Below are 24,041 nucleotides of genomic sequence, written 5' to 3'. Positions count from 1 at the left end.
AAAAAAAAACAACCCACCACCTGAGTTTGAACTACCCATCATCTTATTTTAATTTTCACCTTTGAGAAAGTTCTTATTCACAGAGAGCCCGGTGAAATGGAAACTGATAATTTGGAGTTAGAAATAATGGAACTGTCTTCATCCCACTACAAGATTTCAAGGCCTACAATACCTTGTCCATGTTAAAATTAGCATGTGTTGAAATTAAATTAATTAGTGTTTAAGAGTTTATATAGGAAAAGGGAAAGACTCAGTCATTAATCTGGGAGATATTTTCATGTTGTCTTAGTGTATATAAGCTAAGAATTTAAAATTACTTCCTTCAAAAATATCCATCAATGTATTTACAGAAACTCTTCGGGACTTCTCAGGCTTCCACAGCACTTGAAGTTGAAATTGTGATTATCGCAAAAGCTAGGTTAAAAAAGAAAATCACTACCTAAAATTGCATTCTCTTGAACACTTATGTTATTGATTCTTCTTTCAAAAAAGTAGCTCCACTAACATATTTTGAACTTAAATTTTTAAATAATGATCTTTTAATCATGAAACATGTGAACTATTGAAAAAAAGCAAAATTACACGTTCAATGATCATTCTTACTTTTAGTCATAACAGCAGTTTGCAATACAATTGTGTGTGGGATGTGTACTTGGCTATTAAGTAATTTTCTAAGGTGAATAGCTGTTAGTATTCATTTCAGTAAGTCCAGACAGATACAGTTTTCTAAAGAGTCAAAAATAGACTAATTTAGGGCTTGTGAGTATCAGCTAAATGTATAGAAATTTGAAGGTCTGCAATAACTTGGTAGGTGCAAGTCCTTCACTTTGTAATTCAACACAACTAAGGTAGACCCAGTTCTGACATAATACAGATTGCTTACATGCATTAATAGTTGAAGAAACAGCTGGTACTTAAATATAATTTCTTTTTTAAAACATACTTAATACTTCAGGAAGCCAAGTGTCCTATAAACAAAAGCTCTCACAGATTGGATTAGACCTTCAGAACCCACCATTCTTCAGAAAAATAATTCCATGAAAGTAAAATATATAAAAAGAGAAATCCAGAGAGCTGATGAGCTGATTTTAATGCCTCAGAGACATTCCACATGCTTTTGGTTTTACAAGATGGTACAGTTGTAGCACTTTGAGCAAATTCTTGAAGACAGACTTGTAATATAGAGAAGAAACTGTTTAGTCTTTATATATATATATATACATAGATATATATCTCCCTTCCAGTCTCTATAAACTGATAGTCAGAAATTACAGTTTTACCTAAGAAAATCAAAGGCTGAACAAAGGTAGCTGAATGCAAAGATTTTCTACTCAACTCAAAGGACCTGAACTCATCTCCCACTTAGATGTACAAATGCATAGTTAGCTAACCAAGTCTGAAATGTTTCCACTATCTAGAAACCCTGGACTGTTTTTGACTAAATTAATAGGAATTTTGGTCAAACAGACATCTGAATAATGAAGATGTTTTCTAAGTTCAAGCAACCAGTGTGTTGTGAGATGATGACCTTTTCACAATATTGGAAAGAAAGTGCAATAGCCAGTTACTGAAGATGGCCTATACAATCAGCTCTGTAAACTGGAAAAGATAAAAAGACAAACACAAGATACAAACAGAAATCACAAATAAATAAAAGATCAAACTCCTATAACCAGAGACCATAAAACTAAGTTTTTTTAATAGACTACCTACTTTAAAGTTTGGAGTGAGTAGTGATTTTAATTGTTGTACTTGAGATGGCCCACAGATGCCCGATTTTCAGACCACAAAGCTCAATTATTTTCTGACAATCAGGCCACCTTCAGGTCACAGCATTTTCTTCAGGAAAACACAGAAACACTTTTTGGAATAACAGGGAAATAGTTGTGTCATTTCATATTATGTATTTGTCATTGTCACTGTCATAGATTAGTCAAAAAATCAGAAAAGACTTCTTTAAGGTAAGGTAACAGCCTGCTTCTTTTAAGTAAATCACATTGATGTTCCCAACAGAAATGGTAACTAATTCTGCAAAGTGTTCTTTGTGGCTACAGAGTGATTCCTAAAGGACCACCCTGCAGAAATAACAGTAGTAATAACAGTAATGACAGCAGTTAGTTCCTTTCCCAAAGAACTTTCAAACTCAGTGATGGTTAAAAATTTCCCTATTTTTAGGACTCTTTCTTCTAGTAAAGGTTTGCATTACTTTTTTTCATCCATTTTCAAAATGTAGCACAAATGGACCTACTACAAAGTAAGCTGTTACAGAAAGAAAAACGGGAATTTTACAGAAAGATGACAGAAAAGATATTTTTAAAAAGGCACATGAGGATTTAATTACTCACTTTCCATTAAAATTAACGTAAGAGGTGTCACTACTTCCACAGACAACTGAAAATTTACTCTTTTGTAAAGGACATGTTATGTCTTCCAGATGAACATCAAATTTTAATAATACAAATATATCTTCACATTACCTGGGACAGAGTAACCAAAGAGGCCTTTACAGGCTAGGATGTGTGTGGCTGGGGCGAAGCCTTGCTGGCTGGGGGTCCTGGTGGACAACAAGCTGCACAAGGGTCAGCAGCACGCTGCTGCATCAACAAAGGCAAATGGATCCTTGGCTGCATCTGCAGGGGCATCACTAGCAGAGATAGAGACATGATCATCCCACTCAGAGTAGTGCTTGTGGGGCCACACCTGGAGTACTGTGTCCAGTCCTGGCCCCCACTATTCAGAAAAGATGTGGAGAAACTGGGGAGTGTCCAAAGGAGAGCCATGAAGATGATCAAAGGGCTGGAAAACCTGCCCTATGAGGAAAGGCTGAAGGAGGTAGGTCTTTTCTCCCTGGAGAAGACTTGGTGGGATCTCATCACTGTATTTCAGTACTTAAAGGGCAGCTACAAAGAGGACAGAGGCTCTCTCTCCACAAGGAGCCACATGAAGAGGACAAGGGGCAACAGTTACAACTTGCAGAAGGAGAGGTTTCATCTCAACATAAGGAAGAATTTTTTACATAGAGATCAATCCCTAGAACAACCTCCCTAGGGATGTGGTGGAGTCCCCATTACTGGAGGTTCAAGGTGTGACTGGACAGGGTGCTAGATAATCTCATCTAGGCTTCTTATCCCACAAAAAGTTGGACCAGCTGATCTTTCAAGGTCCCTTCCAACCTGGGCTGTTCTATGACATTTCTATTCTATGACTTTTGATAAGCTTTGTTTTAATCAGTTTTTGATCATTTTATATATTAAGATAATGGCAAAGGCTTTAACCAGTATTACAATATTTAGCTATACATCAAGAATTATCTTGCTCACTCTAGGAAAACTATATCCCAGTAAGAAATTATCCAGGGCCTTGTGTTCCCTGGTGTAGATATTTTGCAGGAAGGAAAAAAGGGATCTCAGAAATACATCACTTCCCATCTTCCTCCTCAGGGTTGATTTTTTTCCTGTAACAAAGCTTCAAACCTAGACAAAAGTCAGGTCTTTCTTCAGGATAATTATCACTTGGGCCCCTCCAAGTTCTGCCAGGTGGGAGAAATCCCAGTATATCCTAATACATTTTTGTTTATACCACTTTCTCCTTTCTTTTTATTGACCTAATCAAATAGGTCACACACTAGGAAGAAACCAAAGAGCCCTTTAATTAACTGAACATCCTTAGATTATTTGTGCCTTGTTTTCCCTTCTTCTCCATTCAAAACTCATGTCTTTACCTCTATTCTCTCTTTTTAAGATATTCAAGCAAAACCAAAACCCAAATATGAGATATACCAAAATGTGGAGATAATTGGTTTTTTTTAAAAAAGTTCAGGTTATTCAGTATGAAGTCTCTGAAGATGATTATTTACACTGAATGACTTTTACCCTAGTTTAAATTTAAGGAAGATATTTAAACAGAATAGGCTGTCGCAAGTTCCTCTGAAGTACTGGCATTTTTTCCAACTCTATGTCTCATATGAAAGGAAGCTGAAATACCATTAAACATTTAGTTTATGGATTTATTTATGACAGGAAATGCATTCTTCCTTAGGGTACTAAACTATTCTGAAACAGTTGGACAATGTTGCTGAACTTGTCAGTTTCAAACAGAAGGCCAAGTATAATCCTTCAGCGTCCACCCCCCCATCTGAACTGTTCACTCAAATATAGCAGAGTGTAATGACTCACTGTTTAGCACAGAATAATGACAACAGTTATGTGATAGTTTTTTAACTGGTGCTTAAAACTGCAGACTTTGACTTTTCTTCTCAGAACTGTATGTGTTGGAGGGAATGGGGGACAAAAAGAGATTTTCCATTAACAAATATACCTTATTCTTCTTAATCCTGCAGAGGAGATACTGGTAGCTGCTTCTAAAAATCCCGTAACTGTGGATGCCAGAGTATGGAGACAGATCTGCATAAAGGTTAACATATCTACAGGATTACCCAGTGGGGCTGAGAAAGACACCGTTGTCCCTGAAACAACCCACAGGCAGCTCTTCTGGGATTCTGTGAAAGGCTCTGCTTGCAACGCAGGGTCGGAAAAGACAAGGACTACTGAGGTGCTCTTCCTTGCAACATGAAAAAGCTTTATGTCAAGGGGGACCTTTCCTGCAGTGAGCATAATCCTCCCAGCAAAATTATACTAAAGAGACAAGATAAATTATAAGTCATGGAGAGGAGAGCTATGCCCTTTAGATGTGTAACAGAAGTTTATGCACTATGAAAAAGTGCATGCAGTTCAGCTCCATTTTACTGCTTTTTATTTCCAGTGCACCTTACCCAAAACTACTCCTGTAGTAGAAGACAATGAAGAAGGAAGGAGGAGGAGATGGAAAGAGTCCCTTTCTTGAATCTTTTTCTCCAGCCTGCATCAGGGTGAAAGGAGAGGGAGCTATGTCACTGTTACCTAGCACATGAGTGTCCAAGTTGCATTATCCAGAAGGATGTATTACTTCTGCACTCTGGAGGGCCCCTGGATGCGTAACACCATCTCTTTCTTCTAGGGGAGAGTCAGATCAAAGGAGAGGGCAGATTTGTCATATTCACTGCCAAAACCTGCAGTTTATGGCACATTATGGCTGCAGATAAAGTAAAACATTTGGATTAGGGGACTTCACTGTTTGGACCCTTGGAATAGAGACAGAAAATGAAGGGATGTCAGCAATGTAATGGTGGTTCTGAAACAAAAATATTGCCCAGTTTAGAAAAGACAATGTACATAATTGAGATGACAATAATAAATATCACTAGCACTGGACAGAAGAGGCTTCCTTCATTTTAAAGCAGGCAGAACAAAAGCAGGTGCAGACAGCTCTGTCACTGAAGGGAGAGGCAGATGCTGTAGCAGTGCAGCTCAGGGCAGCAGCTGCTTGACAGCATCTCAACAGCTGGAAACACAGACACTCTGGTAGCAACCACCTCTACAGCTGCAGAGGGCAAGCCATTTTGCCTCTAGGTCCCACTCAGAGGCCTCTGGGATCACCTGTGCCTATTAACTCAGTGAGGTGGCAATTCAAGCCTAGCAGCATTTTCTGTTCATGCTTACATGGCTGAAGTTCATAAAAGCCAATAAAGCACTATTTTTATGCAAAATCTGTGCTTGTTTCTCAGAGTATTACTGCTTATCTTCTGTGAGTCCTTGTAGGTTTGTGTATTACCTCGTATCACTACTTTGGAATTTCTGTGTAATGTCTTCCATCTCTTCTCCATCTCAGGAGATAAGAAAAATAGGCTTGTAGATGATAGTGGAAACCTGACTTTTAATTTTTATATGACAGGGAGACACAATGAGGGAAGAAGAGAACAGATACTTAGTACTTAGACAAAACAAGAGTTCAGCACTCAGCTACCCTGAGTTCCCTAGCCCAAGTCTTTAAATATTCATGGATAATTTTAAATTATATGGGTTTATGTCTTTTTTTATATAAATAGATAACATCACAATACACATGGCCACTCTCACTTTCTAAGGATTTTTCTCCATTGTCTCCTTTGTAAAGATTTAAGAATGTCAACCTCCTAAAACTCCTGTGTACACCACAGATTTAATTATTTATTCACCTGGTGGGTTGTGTTGCTGCTGTTCTTGTTATTATTGCTTTCTTTTTGCCTGATTAAAGAGTCAATGACAATAACAAAATTTCAACCAAAATTTCAGCTTCAGCATGGAAGTTTTCCGTTGACTGGAACAGTCAAAAACAGAATGTGAAATTCTGGCAGCTGCACAATGTGCCCCAACCCAAGCCCAGTAACAAAACAGTATCATAGGATACCTTTCATCCTAGATAACCAAGAATGCACTTTTTTTCATAAAGGACACAACTTCAATGCTTTATTCCATTTAAAGTCTGGAGCAAGTTTTTCTCTGATCAGAAATTTACCAAAATCTGGTAAATTTGCCTGATCAAAACGTGGCAAGTGATTTCTATGGTAGTTTTTGGTTTTGATCATTCAGTGTTCTCAGTCAAAAAGTGTTTTCCATGGAAAATTCCCAACCAGCTCTACTACTAGCCAGCCATCTGGAGTATTACTTGGAGGCGTTTGTGTCTGGAATGACTGCTGAACCGTGAGAATCAAACCAGTGAGAGATGTCACACTGTGACCTTAAACCTAACCCCACAATCCAGCTGCACATCCTGTGGCCACAAATCCCATGTAGGAATCTAAATCTTGAAACCCTTGCTGGTTTTCCTTGTGCATGTACTTACACCACCTGGAGAAGGAAATGGAAGTATCTATCTGCTCACTGTGAGGCACTAGGACAAAGTTACAAGCTAGGTGCAGCCATCATAGTAAGGTTTTGTCTGCCTTTGGATATATGACTGAATTACAGAGGTGTTTCTACAGTCAGCTAAATCTAAATACTGTGAGTCACAAATTGTTGTGAACATGTCGCTGTGGACTAATAATGGAAAAGTCCACAAGGTGCCCTGGGTAACTGCCCTGGTTTCTACAATGATGCTTTATTTTTGCCATAAAGACAAGTATAGATAGAAAGGCACTTGTGTTTCTTACTTGCAGGACAATAATGTCAGAGAAAGAATGGCATGAGAGGAGAATGGCCAGGTCCAAAGACAAAACCTCTTCTCAGTGATCTTCACATTATTAATTAGCATTCTGCTCGTCTTTCAGGTCTTTTCCTCCCAGCAATCAGAAAAATATCTTCATAACCTTCTGGTAAGTTGAGTTTACACTGGGTTGCCAATCTGGATACCCTGCCTCTGTCCTGCAATTGCATGCACAGAAGACTGACCCTTACATTGTGCAGGATCAAGCCCTGGTAGCTTTGAAAATCTACCTTTATCATCTACTGCAGACTTTACCTAAGTACCTGATTAAAACAACAAATGCATGTCACCTGAACAAATAACCAAACCTTTGGGAAACTTCCTTCTTCAGCAGAATAAATATCAATCTAATTTTTCAGACCAGCCTCTTCCACAAAGCTGCTGTTGTGCACCCACTAGTCATACTAAGCCCCTCTTACCCTTGTTATTGCAAAACATATGCAGTAACACTGTCGTACAGTGGGTGTAACATAATTGGATATGCCAGAGTCCCTTCAGAAGAACAGAAGTTACAAATAATGGGTGTGGTTTTGGGTTTTTATAGCAATTGATAATTGCTTTAAGACAAAAGGAAGCACTTGAGTGAAAATGGAGGGCTGAGGAAAGTGGATTTTCACTTAGGGTAGCCTAACAAAACTTGCAATTTCCCAGACACCTGGGAGATGTGCTTCAATACAGATCATCTCCTCTCATTTTGCATTTCCAAAGGCAAATGGGCCAAACTGAGGTATGGCATCATGAACTCTCAAGTCCAGGGAACCATCACCAGAGCTGACTTTGGCTCACCATGTCCCAGGCATGCTCTCAAGAAAAAGTACAAAGCTTCCCCCGAGACGTACAGCTCTGAATGATCCTCAGAAGAGTTGTACTGCCCTTATGTTGGTAAGCCTGTGAAATACAACTCTTGTACTGGCTTGCTGGTCATTTTTGGTAAAAAAGTCTCTTACCGCAAGTGTTTCTTTTGTGGAACTATTTCTGTTTTTTTCTTTTAACACAAGGAAATGTCTAATCTGAAGTTATGCAGCCTGAAATAGGATATTATATACCTTCCAGAGTCTGATGTAGACATTAGGTACAAGGCAAAGTTGCTAGGAGACCACAGATGGAGCAAGGAGCACTGCAGTAACGCAGCAGCTTTTCACACAGGGCTGATGAGAATGCCTGCATCAGCACTCAGCTTTTCACAATTTAAAACAAAACAGACAACCTTTTACTGCTTACGTAAAGGTGTACGTTTGGTGAGGACCGCTGAATTGTTATAAAATAGCATGCCACAATCTGAATTAAAAGCAAGGCAAGAAATACTGAAAAGGATTACACAGATAACACTCACTAAACTACTCTCTCTCTCTGTTTGGGAATGGCCCCTTCATTTAGAAACTAAAAAAACCTCCATATATTCAAGCAAATGCTGGCACTTTCACTCCACTTGTGTTCCGGACCCAAGTGCCATATAACTGTAAGGCAAAGGGGAATACTTAATGAGCCAGCAGAAGACACTATGTACACTAAAATTCATTGCCTATTTCCATGTTATTTAGAAAGGTGTGTCACTCTCACTGTGGACATGAGCCATTATAATCCACAGAGTCCTTTTGTCTCTTCTGTACCCTTACTCATGAGGCAGAGTTCTTGCTTATTAAAATTCACCACTTGGCAAGCAAAGATTAGACATTTATCAAACTCAGGCTTTCACTGTTGCATTCATCATGACCACAGGTATTTAAGTAGACAACACAAACCAAAACTAATGCAGCTGCATGGCTGTAAAGTCACACAGCTTAGTCATGCTGCAGAAATGGTTCTACTTGTAAAACATTATTTGTCACCTATATGAAGTTGGAGTATAGAAAGTCTGGATAACATCTAAAATTCAAATGGAAAGGCTGTGATTGAACAAAGATTTGAACCTGTTTCAGTCCCGCTCCTTCCAGCTCCAGGATTGTCCATCCTTCTGAGAGCTCATTAGCCTGTTCACCCTTGAGGTAGGACCTATCTGACAAATATTCATTCAAATATTTCATTATAAGTAGACACATAAGTAGAAAGCATGTCAGATGAATACAGACTAAAATAGGTTTACTCTCTTCATTTAAAGATAGAGCTACAGTAAGAAGTTTAGATGTAGGTGTTCACAATGTCAGTGTTTGAAATTAGATGAGGTTAATACCACCCTTCACATGAAATGGTCCCTCTGCCATGCTGTTCTTCTTTCTCTAGCTGATAGATGAAGACCAGCTCTTGTGCTGATAGTGCTAATACTAGACTACACTGAGTGCAGCTTATAAATCAAATAATAAAAGAGGTTTGGCAACACACATCTGAAAGTTAGAAGCTGCAAGTGCGTCAAACACTCTATCTTGATAATAAACAACTGAGCCGAGCACCAGACTATGTGCCTTGTAAATACAAGGTCCCATCTACCTCACCTGAGAATAAATTAATCGAATTGCAGCCAGTATCAGCTAGAAATTTTCTGCACTGCTCTATTTAGAATATTTCATGAACTAGTCATTAGCAGGTGAGCAAAAAGAAAGGGGAGGCTATGTGTTTGCTTCAGTTTGTGATTACAGTATTCACAGGCCTAATTCTCATTTATTGTAACATAATAATTTGACAGATACATGACATTTTTCTGCTGTAGAGGAACATATTTTAAACCATTTTGAATTACTGTGCTAGGGCCCAATCCTTATGTTTTAGACAGGAACACCTGAACAAAAACAAATCTACATAATTGTAGTTAATTTCAGCAGCTTCATGTAAATCATTTACTTTTTCCTCTGTGTGTTCCCAGATCAGTAACTCTCCACAACCCTATCAGGATCACCTTCATACACTATAAAAATAAGCAGACAATCTTAGAGAATAACCTCTTGGGAAATCTCATTAGTTAAAACTAGGTATGTTCTGCCAGAGCAGCCCTTGTAACAATAAACCAAAAAGGAAGCCTTTCTATTTCTTTGGGATATACACTGTACATTAATGAATTAGGCAAGATTTGAAGCATGATAAAAAGTGATGCCACCAATAATATCCTATGGGTTTTAACACATCAAATGAGATCTGCATTGTGACCTTTATCTCTAAAGGTCAATGCTCTGGAGAACTCTTACAGCATTAACTCTAGCTATTAAAATTATTGTACTTCCACTTTATCTAGAAAAAGTGTAGTAAAATATGAAGCATATCATAAATTCAAGTAACACTTAAGTGCAGGAGGCAATTTTAAGTCAATATTTTCAAGTTACAATCATAGGGCACTACATATAATTAGTTGTACAGAACCTAAATCAAACGACTGCTTCTGGACTAAAAACTGTTTTGCCAAAAGGATGTAAATGTATATACAATTCTACATGCAGCGTCTGAGCCAAAAGTTCTTCTTTTGTATTAAGGCATTAGCTCATGCTAAAGGAATGGGATTTTGCCTCAAATAGAACGGAGTTAAAGAAAAAATAATCATACAGGGACCTGAAGCCTTCTCCATCACTCACAGGAGAATGAGCAGCTCATTTTCTGCTACAAATATTTCTTTCAAAAAAAGCAGACTGTGTTACAACACTGATGATAGGATTTGTGGAGGCTGCTATAATATAGCTCACTCTCTCTTTCTGTACAAGATTTTTTCATGACCCTGCAAATCCCAGGCTATTCATGCAGGGAGCTATTCATAAGGAGTGCAGGCTCAGGGTCTCCATTCTGCTTATGCGTTTCTGCTGCCTTTGGCTCTGCTGGAAGTGTCAAATGCCTGAGTACATGTCAGCTGCACACCATGATGCTCTCATCAGCACACTATGAACTCCATCTTAGGGGGTGGGAGCATTATCTGCATATAAACCAGACCTGTTTCATACACCTTGTCACCATCCTGAGGTCCATCACTGCTCAGTGGCCACACAAGCATTGCTCTAAGGGGCAGATGTTTTTATGAAGTGTACATGGCTGTACAAACAAGGTATTTTTGTGATCACTACAATGAATATTTTCACAGTAACTGTGTACTCAGATAACAAACGTCACTTGATTGTCTGATAATGCACTTTATAGGTGAAAATCTTATCCTAAATTCCCATTTATGTGATATGGTATTTTTTCATTTGTTCATTTACTTTTTCTTCCTAACTCTGAGACTAAGTGTCATTTAATAAGTTATTCACCACTATCGCAGGGATGAACATTTCAAGAGCTACAAAAACTAAATACTTGCATTCTGGTGAATTCAGTTCTGAAATGACAACCAAATAAATCCATCAAAGTAATTTAGAAATTACATATATTCCATTAAAACATAATCATAAAGTTAGACATATCTAATTGAGTAATCAACAAATAAAAAGCACTACATTTCATAATTGCAGTGAGGTTTCCCTAGAGCCAAAATCTCTGCAACCAGGACAACCCTAACAGATTCATAATGACTCTAAAAAAAAAAAAATGTTCCCCCCACAAACCTGGGGAATAACTTCTGAGCTCGCAATTTCCAGTGCTGACCTCAAAGAGCTTAAACAAGAGATATGCCTCTGGAAAAGAAATCCCCTGCAAACACCAAGGAGACTTCAGCATGTTTATTTCTTACTAGAAAATGCAATCAGAACAGAATAACTGCTGTAATTGCTAGCTTACTAACAGAAATTGAACTTCAAATAACTGTGGTGTCATGTGGCTGAGAATGATTTCTTCCTATTTAATCAAGGCTTATCAGCCACTTGGGGGGGTGGGGAGAAAACAGAACACTGTTGTTCACTCCTGAGATCAGAAGGTCCCTTATTTTTAGGAATTATGTTTTGAAAAATTGTCTTAGACTAGTGAAGTAACTGTCTTTCTTTTTCAAAATAGCTACTGGACTATCCTGAAGGATAAAGTTGGAATTTAGACACAGCAGCTCATGAAAGCTGTCAAAGATACCAAACGTTGGACATGAGGAAAACTGCCCTCTGATTGCAAGTTCTTTTCAAATATCCAAATACTGACATAGGTTTTCCAATACAAGAAAACAAAAGCTTCATCAGCATTCTGTATTCAACACACTTGGCAAGGACTCAGAAAATGTGACTCGTGCTTGTTAACATGAATCACGGATAACAATTAAGGTCAGAATACTGCACTTGTTTTGCCTTCCATATCAACAGGACCAGCTCAAAGTACCACATTATAGTACAATTTAATTCACTGTTTAGAAGTCAAGCCACTTACAAACATATTATAGCCTACATTGTGTACTTTGTATCTAATGTTAATGAATATTTAAATATTTTAATGGCAATGCTTAACTGTAAAATGTGTCACACAGTAGATCTCCTATGACAGGTTCTGAGCTGAGTCCATAGTAACTGTTACACATACCCAGGTGTGCCTTAAACTTCAGGCAGATTACAGAATAAAGTCCAACTCCTGACTTCACACAGGGCAACCTAGAAGTTAAACCATATATCTAAGAGCATTGTCCAAACACTTGAACACTGGCAGGCTTGGGACCATGACCTCTTCCCAGGGAGCCTGTTCCAGTGCTTAATCACTTTTTCCTAATATCCAACCTGAACCTCCACTGACACAGCTTTAAGACTTTATTATGCACATGGAGTATTTGTTAACAGGAATCTGTGGCATGATGGGCATCTTCACGGTTTTTTAAGTGAAAAACTGACCACTAATATAGGAGTCACTCTAGCCAATTCAACATTGGCTGGAAGGTAAAGTCACACCAATTCAATTCAGAAATAACACATATGTTTTTAACTGTGACGATCATTGACATAATCACTAAGAAAAAACGTGTTCTTTGCCATTTGTAGGAGGACTCATCTGACAGAGTGTAGAAGCTTATAGTGTAGACATCCACATTTAGACTAAGTCCATAGACTTCCCTTCCAGACAACTGAGAAAATACACATTTTTAGGGCGTGATTCATCTCATCCTAGAGTAGACGCCTAAACTGGGACAAATTAAAGTAGCCTTCTCCAAAAGTTCTTATTTCAATAGTTTTACAGAGTAGACATCCATGCGAGAGGAACCCTAACCTTAATATATTTAAAATCAAATCAAGATGCCTCTATGAAAGATAAGCTTTTGTAAACACTATTTGCCAGGTTAGGTACAAAGGTAACAACAACATTTTACGATATCACCATCACTCCTGCCCTGAAATGTATGTCACCTAAAACTGAAGACAGGACAACTAACACCCACTGAAGAGCTTCTCAGTACCTCTACTTTCAGTTTAAGTATGATGAACTGACTTTTTTCTTCTGAATTCTAAAGGAGGCTTATTAGCACTTTTTGAAAATATTTGGTTATTTCTAGTGTTTTACTCTATGCAAGCATTTTTATTCTGCACCGTCTTTATAGTCTTTCTTGTATAGGTTTTCTTATGTAGCCACCGAAATCATGAGGAATTTTCTGAAAAATGAGTGGTAATGAAAACAGCCACAAACTGTGACTCTCAAAGTAAAACATACACCTTCAAAATTTCCCTACAATTGCAGTAATCACTCAAAAGAAAATGAAGATGGAGAGGATCTGGAAGACAGCTCTCCCAGCATGTGACAGTGTAGCTAGAATGTTTCAGCTATAGTCATTGGAAAAACAGAGAAATCAAACAATCTAGAAAATCTATTTTAGTAGGATTAAATTAATACCCATTTGAAACAGTTTTATATCAAAAATAAAAATGCTATGTCTTCTGGTATCTTCAGACAACATTTGTCTTTTAGTGCTTATTCTGAGTTCGATGAATGTCCACATGAAGCTTTAAAAAAATTTTCTTCAAGATCCATAGACGAAGATATTCCTTCTTTTGAATATGTGGCCATTTTTGAATAAATAAATAAATATTTTTTGACATTTTAAAAAAAAATCATCAGCAGCATGGATATCTAAAAATAAAAATATTTCATCCAGAACCCGATATATTTTAATTTGAATATCGCATTGCCATATTTCATGGAATTTCTAGCTTGAGTGCCTTGCATCCACACTCTCCTTTTTGGGCAGAAGAATTCACTTGGATTAAATCTCTTTTGATTCACCATATACGAAGTGTTCAAGGAATACAGTTCAACATATAACCTAACTAATAGAAAAGAGTTGGAACTCAGAAGTATACAATTTTACTGCTCAAGGAGCATCACAGCAACATCCCTGAATATATTTTTTAAAATTTTACCTCCTTTCTGTCAAATTTTAAACCTTCAGTCTTTCAATGTTTGAGGGAAAAAAAGAAAAAAAAAAGCATTTTTGATGCAACCCTCATTTTTTAACAGACATGAGGAACTGCAGTTTTCAAAGTGCATTTCAACCATGATGTAAATCATCCCATGGGAAGTCTGTCCAGCCTTCTCATCCAGCTACATATGGCTTTTGTTATGGGCTTTAGACAGTGTTGAATAATTGTTCTACATAATATCCCCATTTTCTTTGAAAACAAAATGTTTGTATTATGGGAAGAACAATTTAACCAGAAACAGGAGTGAGTACACATAATGAAAACAATGTGCAATCTGACCCTTGAAAAAGAAAGGCATATATATCTCTCCATGGTTTTTCCTCCCTGCTAAATCTCCACCTCCTACCTAAACATTACCGGTTCCAAATGCCAGCAGCTACAAGGTTGGTATAAGGTCAAGAGAAGCAGAACAGCAGTGGAACTTCAAAATGGTACAAAAGGACACACGTTTTTCCACTTCCTGTTACCTCCTGTACCAATCTAGAAAGAACTGGAGTAGCATGGGAAGGAGGCACATTAACACTGAGAAAGAGCAGGCAGTCTACACATTGTTCTTCTATACAGGTCAACAGCTATTTAGAAAACATGCATGCATGCGTGTGGCCCCTTAGATCTACATATCTCTCTGACTGCCTCTATGCTAGTGCTCAAGTTCAGATTGGGAGGCTACTTCTGAAGTGAATTTCCCTATTGCCATCACACACTGTGCTTTGGCTTGTAGCATGGGACAGTCCTGTAGCATAGGACAGTCCTGTATCATGTGAATTGTCTTCTTCTCACACTAAAATGAATTGGAAGAAGGGCTCCAGGAGCACATCTGATGCACTCCAGACACAAATAGGCATTCAGTGCATACAAGGCAACAGCTAGTCTGTACGTTCTACTTGTGCTTACGAAACTGAGGCATAGCTTACATGATTGTTGATGGGCACCAGCGAAACACATGTCCATAAAAAAGACTGTGATATATTGCTGCAATTTTAAATTCTTCTAGAAATAAACAGATTTCTACTAACAGAACACAATAGAATTAATCAGGTCCAGGTACCACTGACTAGCTGAGAATAAAGAGCAAAGGGGTTACCTTAATAGGGCTCCCATCTGGAGTGAGAACCTCTTCTGAAAGCTCCATCATCTTCAGTGCCATCAGGGCAATGGCTTTAGCATGACTAAGGCTTTTCTTATGGAGCCCTGCTGCAACACAGTACGCATCACCTATTGTTTCCACCTGCAGCAATCAGACAAATCAGATGTTAAAGTGTGATAATGAGAAGAGAACCCTACCATTAGTTATCTGCAATCAAATAGCATTGCTTAAAAACATGTGAGCAAAACATCCATAAAATAAGCAATTAGACAATAGAGCATAATTACCTGAGTTTGCAAACAGGTGCAGTCAAAACCTGACATGCGATTGCATAGTGGTTCATCACTATTATAACCAAAGATCATTGCATCTAGAACTGATATGCCATCAGCCGAGAGATGACAACATTTTCCCATAGCAGTAATACAGAAAACTATTTTCCTAAATGAGAAATTGCTTGCAGCTTTGTTTGACACTATCCTGGCTGAATTTGCTGTTGGGTAAGAATAGTGCTACATGATTATAATTCATTATTATTATTATCTGCTGTGCTAGAAAACTGTATTAGGAAGAGGATTAGAAAAAGCAAAATATTACCATAAAAAACAGTGAAGAGTCTATAACTTCTCATTAGCAGGCAGCTCTTCCTGGTATTGGGATAATTTACAAATCGATGCTATTGCTACAGACTTCCGACTGCACCTGCCTCTTATTTTCAAATAAAAATCGTTGCCTCTCTCTACTACACAGGCTACCTGACTGAGAATTCCCTGCCTTCAGGCATCAAGTTCAGCAGACTGATCCCCCTGGTCTCTTCAGACAGGCCTTACCTCTCTCTTACCCTCGATTTTCTTTAAAGAAAGCTGTCCCTCAGGAGGAAGTGGGAGCAAAAGAAATAACAGAAGCCCTCTGGCTCTGGATAAAGGTAGTCTGAGAAACACTGAAGCCCTCTAGTCCTACAGCTTTATTGATAGGATGGTGTTTTGCAGTCTGCTTGCCCACACATCTGCCACATGCTCTGTACACAGTCCATTAACACATGCCCAAGCAGACTCAGACCTCAAGGATTAGTTTGGGTTTTGTTACATAACTAATTTGGCTTTCACCCTGTCCACAGCACTACAGGAATGACAGAAAAGGCTTCAGGAAAGACTGGGGTGAGAGGAAAGCATGCACTGAGCAAGGACTTTTATTCAGGGAATAAATACAGCTGATTCTTCTCTCTGCAGGGATTCTACTAACATTAGTAGACCTGGACCTTCTCAGATTAATTTCCAATCCTGACAAACAGAATTGGAAATAGTATCTCAAAAAGTAAGCGCTACATGTAAATATACCCAGAGCATGGATCTAGAATAGCAGTATGATCTGACCATCAAACTTACAGAAGCTGCTACAAGCCCATTGTCAAGTTTGGCACCTTAGCCTTTCCTGCTGATTGTGCAGGAGGATAGATATAAGCAGCTGAGTGTTTCTCATGAGTTGAGAGCTGAGACACCTGTTAAAGCTCCCTTGTCACATTTGGAAGCTCCTAATAGTACTTGTATATAGAAGGAGAATGTAGGATATAGAAGGAACATGTAGGAGCAATCAGTACTGCTGCCTGCCTGCCTGTTTCACCCAAGATAATGTCAGGATCTCTGTCCACAAGAAGCAGAGACTGCCAACTCCCTGCAGTTTAGGAGGTCGTCTTTCCAAAGACAAATGGATGGGCACGTATATTGCAATGGCTGGTGAAAAATGTAGAAACTAGGGAAGAAAATACATGAGCATAGCGAGAAAAAGTATCAGAAGTTAAAACGACACTCTGGATGGCTTAAGAAATAAGTGGTAAAAATTCTCTAAATCAGAAGGAAGAATTAGCAGAGATCCAAATAACTGCACACTGTCATTCTTAAAACTTGTGGATGAACATAACCAGTCTGAATAAAAATAAAGGGGTTACTACAAAAACAGATGAGTCTATGATGTCAAATACAAAAGTTAAATACAAATACTGCTCTTTGTTGAATGATTTAATCTCAGAATGATTTTTCCACTAAAGTTAGTTGCATTACACAACTGTAAGCAAGTATAGATCTGGGACCATATACTGAAATGTTCAGGGAAACCTACTTATTTCTTTAGTTTCGTCCCCTTTGGAAATTTCCATAGTAGTGTAAACTAATTTAACAGCTAAATTACACTCAGTGAATGAGTAGCATCATCAGAGTTGCATTGTACGTATCTGTGTACTACCAGAAAAATGGGACTGAAGATGCCTGATGTTAATCTTATTCTGAAAATAAAAATTAATATAATAATACCACTGTAGGATACTCTTTAAAGTGCTTGTCCCTATAAAGTTCCTCTGACAGTAATACTGGAGAACCAAGGGAATGATTAGGACTGTTGAGACTAACCTGGTAGTTGAAACTGGATGTGATGAGTACTGATAAAATTGTCTAATCATTTACCATTCTGTGATCCTGTTTTCAGTCACTACTAAGATTTTCCCCAACTTAATATTTAAGCTGAAATTTCCATGCTGAGTATCTCCATCAAACTTTAGCCATGGTTCAGTCCTTCAAAATCAGATTTGACAAATTTTCCAATTATCTGTATTTTTTTCCTCAACTCCTTTTTAAAAAAATCTCCAGGATTTCTTATAATTCGCGTTGTTCATGGTACTTTGATTTGGTCCTCTCATATGGAGTCATAGAATCATGGAATGGTTTGGGTTGGAAAGGACCTTCAAAGATCATCTAGTCCAACTCCCCTGCCACAGAGAGGGACATCTTTCACTAGATCAAGTTGCTCAAAGCCCCGTTCAGCCTGGCCTTGAACACTTTCAATGATGAGGCATTCACAACTTCTCTGGGCAACTTGTTCCAGCGCCTCATCACCTTCATCATAAAAATTTCTTCCTCATATCCAGTCTAAATCTACTCTCTTTCAGTTTATAACTGTTGCCCCTTACAGGCCATGGCAAAATGTCTCTCTCCATCTTTCTTATAAGCCACCTTTCTATATTGAAAGGGCATAGTAAGGTCTTCCTGGAACCTTCTCTTCTCCAGGTTTAACAATTCCAACTCCCAGCCCTTCTTCATAGGAGAGGTGTTCCAGCCTTCCAATCAATTTTGTGGCCCTCCTCTGGACCCGCTCTAACAGATCCATGTCTTTCTTGTACTGGGGGCCCCAGAGGTCGATGCAGTACTTCAGGTGGGATCTCATAGGAGCAGAGTCAAGGGGAAGAATCACCTCCCTTGACCTGCTGGACACACTTCTTTTTATGCAGCCCAGGATATGGTTGGCTTTCTGGGCTGCAAGTGCACATTGCTGACTCACGACTAATTTTTCATCTACCAATATCCCCAAATCCTTCTCTGCAGAGCTGCTCTCAATTCATTCATCCCTCAGTCTGTATTAATATTGAGAATTACCCTAACCCAGGTGCAGGACCTTGCACTTGGCCTTGCTGAACTTCATAAGGTTATATGAGGACATTAAAATAGAAACTGCAATGAGAGTGATACATCGCACTTCAGAATTTCAGGCTGGGCCTGTCAGTGAGTCAGACACGCATGGGGAAGAAGGGGATTTATCTTGCCTCAGTTGAGGAGCAAGAATTAGACAAAAAAAAACAAAGTACTGTTTATAGCTCACCTCAAACTATCTGCTGGGTAGATCCTGAAATCACTGTGCACACCAGAGAGCAACTTACTCCATAAATATTCAAGTAAATGTCAATAGCATTAAGAGAAAAGGAAGGTACTACTCAAGGTGGCTAAAAATAGCAGCACTCAGATCTGTTTGATGCTCTTCAAGATGATGATATACACTAATGAAACTCCAGAGGAAATCTCCACCATGTGATAAACTAACTTCTGAGGTTTTAAGATTTTAATGTGACTATTATAGTGCTTTATTAGTAGTATATTTGACTTTTATATCCTTCCTAGGTACATATGCAAGAGAAGGTATTTTGTTATCACTATAAGATTGGAATACATCATCCTGCTTCTTTTAAAAAACAAATTATATTCTGTTTTGAATTCAGCCATTTTTGCATATGATTGACAGCTTTATCTTTATTAAGATTTAGTACATTTTTGTTCTAGTTTAATAATAATTTCTTACTGTTCTTAGTATTTCTAGCCACTCACTGGCAGCCTGACCTACTCTTACCTACTTTTCATCCCTTTTTCAATGATTTACACTCACTGTGGCCTGCTTCACTGGAGCTTTCATTAATTGGGAATTATTATATAGCACCATAGAAGAGAAGTGAGGTTGAACTTAGATTTCAAAATTAGACAAATCTATTAAAAATGTAGAATACAATTTTTATTCTTAACAAAGAAGCCAGGAAACACTGCAGCTACTTACAATGCTATACAAAGGCCTTCTCTAAAGCCTTCTATAACTCTGTGTCAAGTCATTGGCAATGTCCAAAAGATTTTTAGTCAGGCCCTCAACAAATCAAAGATTAAGATTCATAATTAATTGAAGTGTGTACTCTACAATTCAGAAAAAGCTTCTTGGTAGATATCCTGAGACTGCTGAATACTGTAGAATGACAATGCACAAGACTTGCAGCAGACGGCAAACAAAAATATCTTCTACTTTTGGGAAGTCATTTTCTATGTACCCAGCTTCTGTTAGTCCTCAATAGATACCATATGTCTGTTTTAGACATGAACAGTACTTTTTACAGAAGTTGAGCTCTACAGTAATTTTCTTATTCTTAATTCATACTGATTTTAGGTGGAATATGACTTGCAGATGAATCTGGTAGCCCAGCAGACAAAATGTAATTTTTCCAATTCTAATGTGTCCAGAGAACAGAGATTAATAAACTGTCCCCTGGGCAGCTCCAACAGGTCCCTTCTAACTATGAGTAGCTAAACCTTGTGTTGTGTTATGTTAACGGAGAAACTGGAAGTTGTAGCGGAATGATGTTCCCTGGTTATAAAGTCAGGGTGTGTATTCAAGGACGGTTTAGAAGTGAAAATGTGGTGTACTGAAGTAATATCCCTGCTTCCGTACTTTTTCTCGTGAATGCATGAATATGCACCAGTCATTACATACATGAACTTCTAGAAGTAATGAAGGAACTGAAGTGTCACACTTCATTTCACAGGGTTACACACACAGAAAAAATATCATTTTGTAAGTGAAACCTCCAATGGCAAGTTTAAAGATTTTAGTCTAAAATATTCAGGAATCCAAATAATCTAAGGAATATAACTAGCACCTTTTTCAAAGCACAGCTTGGAAATAAACATAAAAAATGTAATCATGGGGGTCACTCTCGTGGCAATTCTCATCTGAAATTCCTACAGCAATCAGAAATATTAAATCCACTGAAAGAAGCAGCTGGAGGAAGAACTGGCTCTAGTTTTAGTCCTTTCCCTCTCAGCAGGTTTCCTGTAAAAGCCGAATAGATAATTTGTATTATAACAGTTACAGTGGAGTACTCATTACTATTTTTTTCACATAAAAGCCATAAATAAGTCTGTGTGCAGTGTGTTCCTTTTTTAATGGGTTAAATTATACTCATATCAAGAAGGCTTCTTTGCTTATGATCTCGAGTAAACATGTACACAAAAAATGGGCCTGAAAATTCAAAAGTTGCTGTCTTCTTTCAGGAAGAAAATCTACCCTTAAGAACATGTCCCTTGTAGATCCTTGACCCTCCTCTGAAGGGTACTTGTGTACTATTGTTCCCATCTCCAAAATATTCACAGAGCTGCATAGGTATTTATTATCTCACTCCTAGGGGTTATAATATTCTATGTCGCTAAATAATCTATGTCATTGTCTCTATGGCCTGTTCAATGTTCTTTTGCAAGATAATTAAATAAATTGGAAATAAAAAGTTGGATTGCTTTCACTATAGAGATAAACACAGTTGAAGTACTATCTCTAACTCAAAGTGTCATCCATAAATAAAAGCCTTTAATGCAGGTTTCACTAGTGATTTTAGTTTGAGTTGGCTGTCCTGCTGAGATAAAATTAACTGCTAATGGAGCCCTTCTCAAGCCAAATCCATTCAAGGGACATTCATCCTTCAGCACCTTCCTGAGATATATATATACAGAAAGAACAGATTTATTTTTTTTTCTCACAAGGCACAGAAAAAAAAAAATTACAGTGCATTTCAGGATGAAGAACTACAGGACACACCTGGATACCCTGCTGTTATACACAAGTGATCAAGTGAATACAGGATTACTTTGGAAAGTGAATACGTAAGTATTGCATAACCATCCTTTGCTCAAGGATGCTCTTCCTTTAGAAGAGAAAACCTTTCAGTGGTACATGTATGAGGAAAAATATATTGTGCTGTTCAAAGTTTATTTGGTTTATTCTATTAACATATATAGATTATCTATATAACTGTATCACACACATAGCCTTTAGAGAGAGTAAATAAATATTCTTCATGTCTTGATTTCTTATCCTCCTTTTATAGAGTAACAGATATTTCTTCAAATTCAGTTGAGTTTCCACGTGCATCAAATCCTGCTGTGGTCTATGACATTTTAATCACCAGAAATATTTACCTCTGCTTAAGTAAGTATGTGTTCATAATCATTATAATTTTAAATTGGCAGGAAAACTTGGAATATTAAACAGTTTCTCTATGCTTCACAACCTGTTTACAGCCACACTATATATATGCATATATGCTGCATTTAGCTGAAGAGAAGCTTATTACTAAATTATTTCTTATCACTTATGAATAATCTGCCAATAGCCTGTCACTCTCCTACTGCTGGGAGATATTCTATAGAATTTAATTTTATAATATTGAAATAATAACAAACAGCAGTTGCAATGATACCAGTTTCCTCTTAAAGAGCTTGAGAGTGAAAAAAATAGAAATAAACAGCAGGGAAAGGGGTAATGGCTTAGCTAATCACAGTTTAAACTGGATTCAGCTGAGTGGGGGGCCACCAAGATGGTGGGAGCTGGAGCATCTGCCCTGTGAGGAGAGTCTGGGGGAGCTGAGTTTGCTCAGCCTGGAGCAGAGATGGCTTGGGGGGACCTAAGAGCAGCCCCCAATGCCTGTGGGAGGTCCTCGAGGAGACAGAGGTGGGCTCTTCAAAGTGGTGCAGGATAGAAGGTCAAGAGACAACAATGACATCAGCATCCTTATGGATTAGGAAAGCAGGAAGCCTGTGAAATTTATTGACCACAAGATCTTACTCAGATAAAAAGAATTTTGCAAGTTTTTTAGAGAACCATCAAACACTTCTGCAGACAGTGAGGATTTTAATAGATGCTTCAGCATAATCCTTGTATTTTAGGGCATAAATCTCAAAATGAAAATGCTAGAAAGAAGTCTGCCATATGTACCTAACATTTCATAAGTAGCTCATGGGGCTTCTTGTACTTCTTCAAGTACTCGTGTTCAATACCGTCAAACATGAACCATTATAATGCACTAGTTATGGCAGTTCCTACTGTAATCTAGACTTTAACTATATGGTATGCCCTGTCCCTCAGTATACCTATTAGCTATATTGGTAACTATCTGAAATTTCAGTCATCCAAATGTTTTCTGTCTCCCCTGACATTTAGATAATTGAGCTTATACTGTAGCTTATACTGATTCTTCGCTCTAATACTGTATCTTTTAATTCCAAGAAGAAAAATCTACGACACAAATTACACTGGAAAAGTTAAAGCTGAAAATTATCCACACTTTCTGAACTTTTCATGATGTAATATTTAAATTGCCCAAGGAAATCTTAAAGTAATAGCAATTTTTTTAATTATTATTATATTTCCTCTGTTGGCAATAATGAAATGTTTTCTTTTATTCTGATTTGTAAGCTCTACTCCCATGGAGGGGAGGGGAAGGGAGGAGAGGGGAGGGGAGGGGGGAGGGGAGGGGAGGGGAGGGGAGGGGAGGGGAGAGGAGAGGAGAGGAGAGGAGAGGAGAGGAGAGGAGAGGAGAGGAGAGGAGAGGAGAGGAGAGGAGAGGAGAGGAGAGGAGAGGAGAGGAGAGGAGAGGAGAGGAGAGGAGAGGAGAGGAGAGGAGAGGAGAGGAGAGGAGAGGAGAGGAGAGGAGAGGAGAGGAGAGGAGAGGAGAGGAGAGGAGAGGAACGGGAGAGGAGAGGAGAGGAACGGGAGAGGAACGGGAGAGGAACGGGAGAGGAGAGGAACGGGAGAGGAGAGGAGAGGAACGGGAGAGGAGAGGAACGGGAGAGGAACGGGAGAGGAACGGGAGAGGAGAGGAACGGGAGAGGAACGGGAAAGAGAATTTTTGAAAGAAGCACCCTTTTTTTCTGTGTATTTTTTTATAGATAACTTTACTGCTCAGTTGAGACACAGAGTTGCATTGTTTGGAGCTGCAACAATACAGGTTCCCTGGTGATCACCCAGCAGATTAGCATCTGCCAGAATGTCAACCTTTCCTTATCTTTCTCTAATGATCATCAGTAAAATTACCACCTCAGTTTCCTTGGTTGATGAAATGCTGTTAATATTTCTCTTCTTAGCTAAAAGTGAACAGAATCAGCACTAATGAATACTCCATTGCCTCTTTCAGTCAATGCCACATGTTACTGATTGTTTCAATGGGATGAGCAATATATAGCTTTTTGGATGACAATCATCATATCCATTTGCAAAAATCATGGAAAGTCAAGCTTTGAATTAATCAGTAAAGTATTCCA

General features: G+C 38.3%; 1 protein-coding gene across 1 annotated transcript in view; it reads right to left on the bottom strand.

Moving 5' to 3' along the window:
- GUCY1A2 (guanylate cyclase 1 soluble subunit alpha 2) overlaps positions 1–24,041 on the bottom strand; it is a 174,406-nt gene that overhangs the window by 49,930 nt on the left and 100,435 nt on the right. Inside the window, exon 6 of the mRNA XM_074816150.1 lies at positions 15,370–15,513. Coding sequence (XP_074672251.1) covers positions 15,370–15,513 — 144 coding nt within the window. The remainder of the gene's footprint in view (positions 1–15,369; positions 15,514–24,041) is intronic.

The sequence above is a fragment of the Strix aluco genome, chromosome 2 (genome assembly GCF_031877795.1).
Source record: "Strix aluco isolate bStrAlu1 chromosome 2, bStrAlu1.hap1, whole genome shotgun sequence".
Classification (NCBI taxonomy): domain Eukaryota; kingdom Metazoa; phylum Chordata; class Aves; order Strigiformes; family Strigidae; genus Strix; species Strix aluco.
This window is presented reverse-complemented; position numbering and strand designations above follow the sequence as displayed.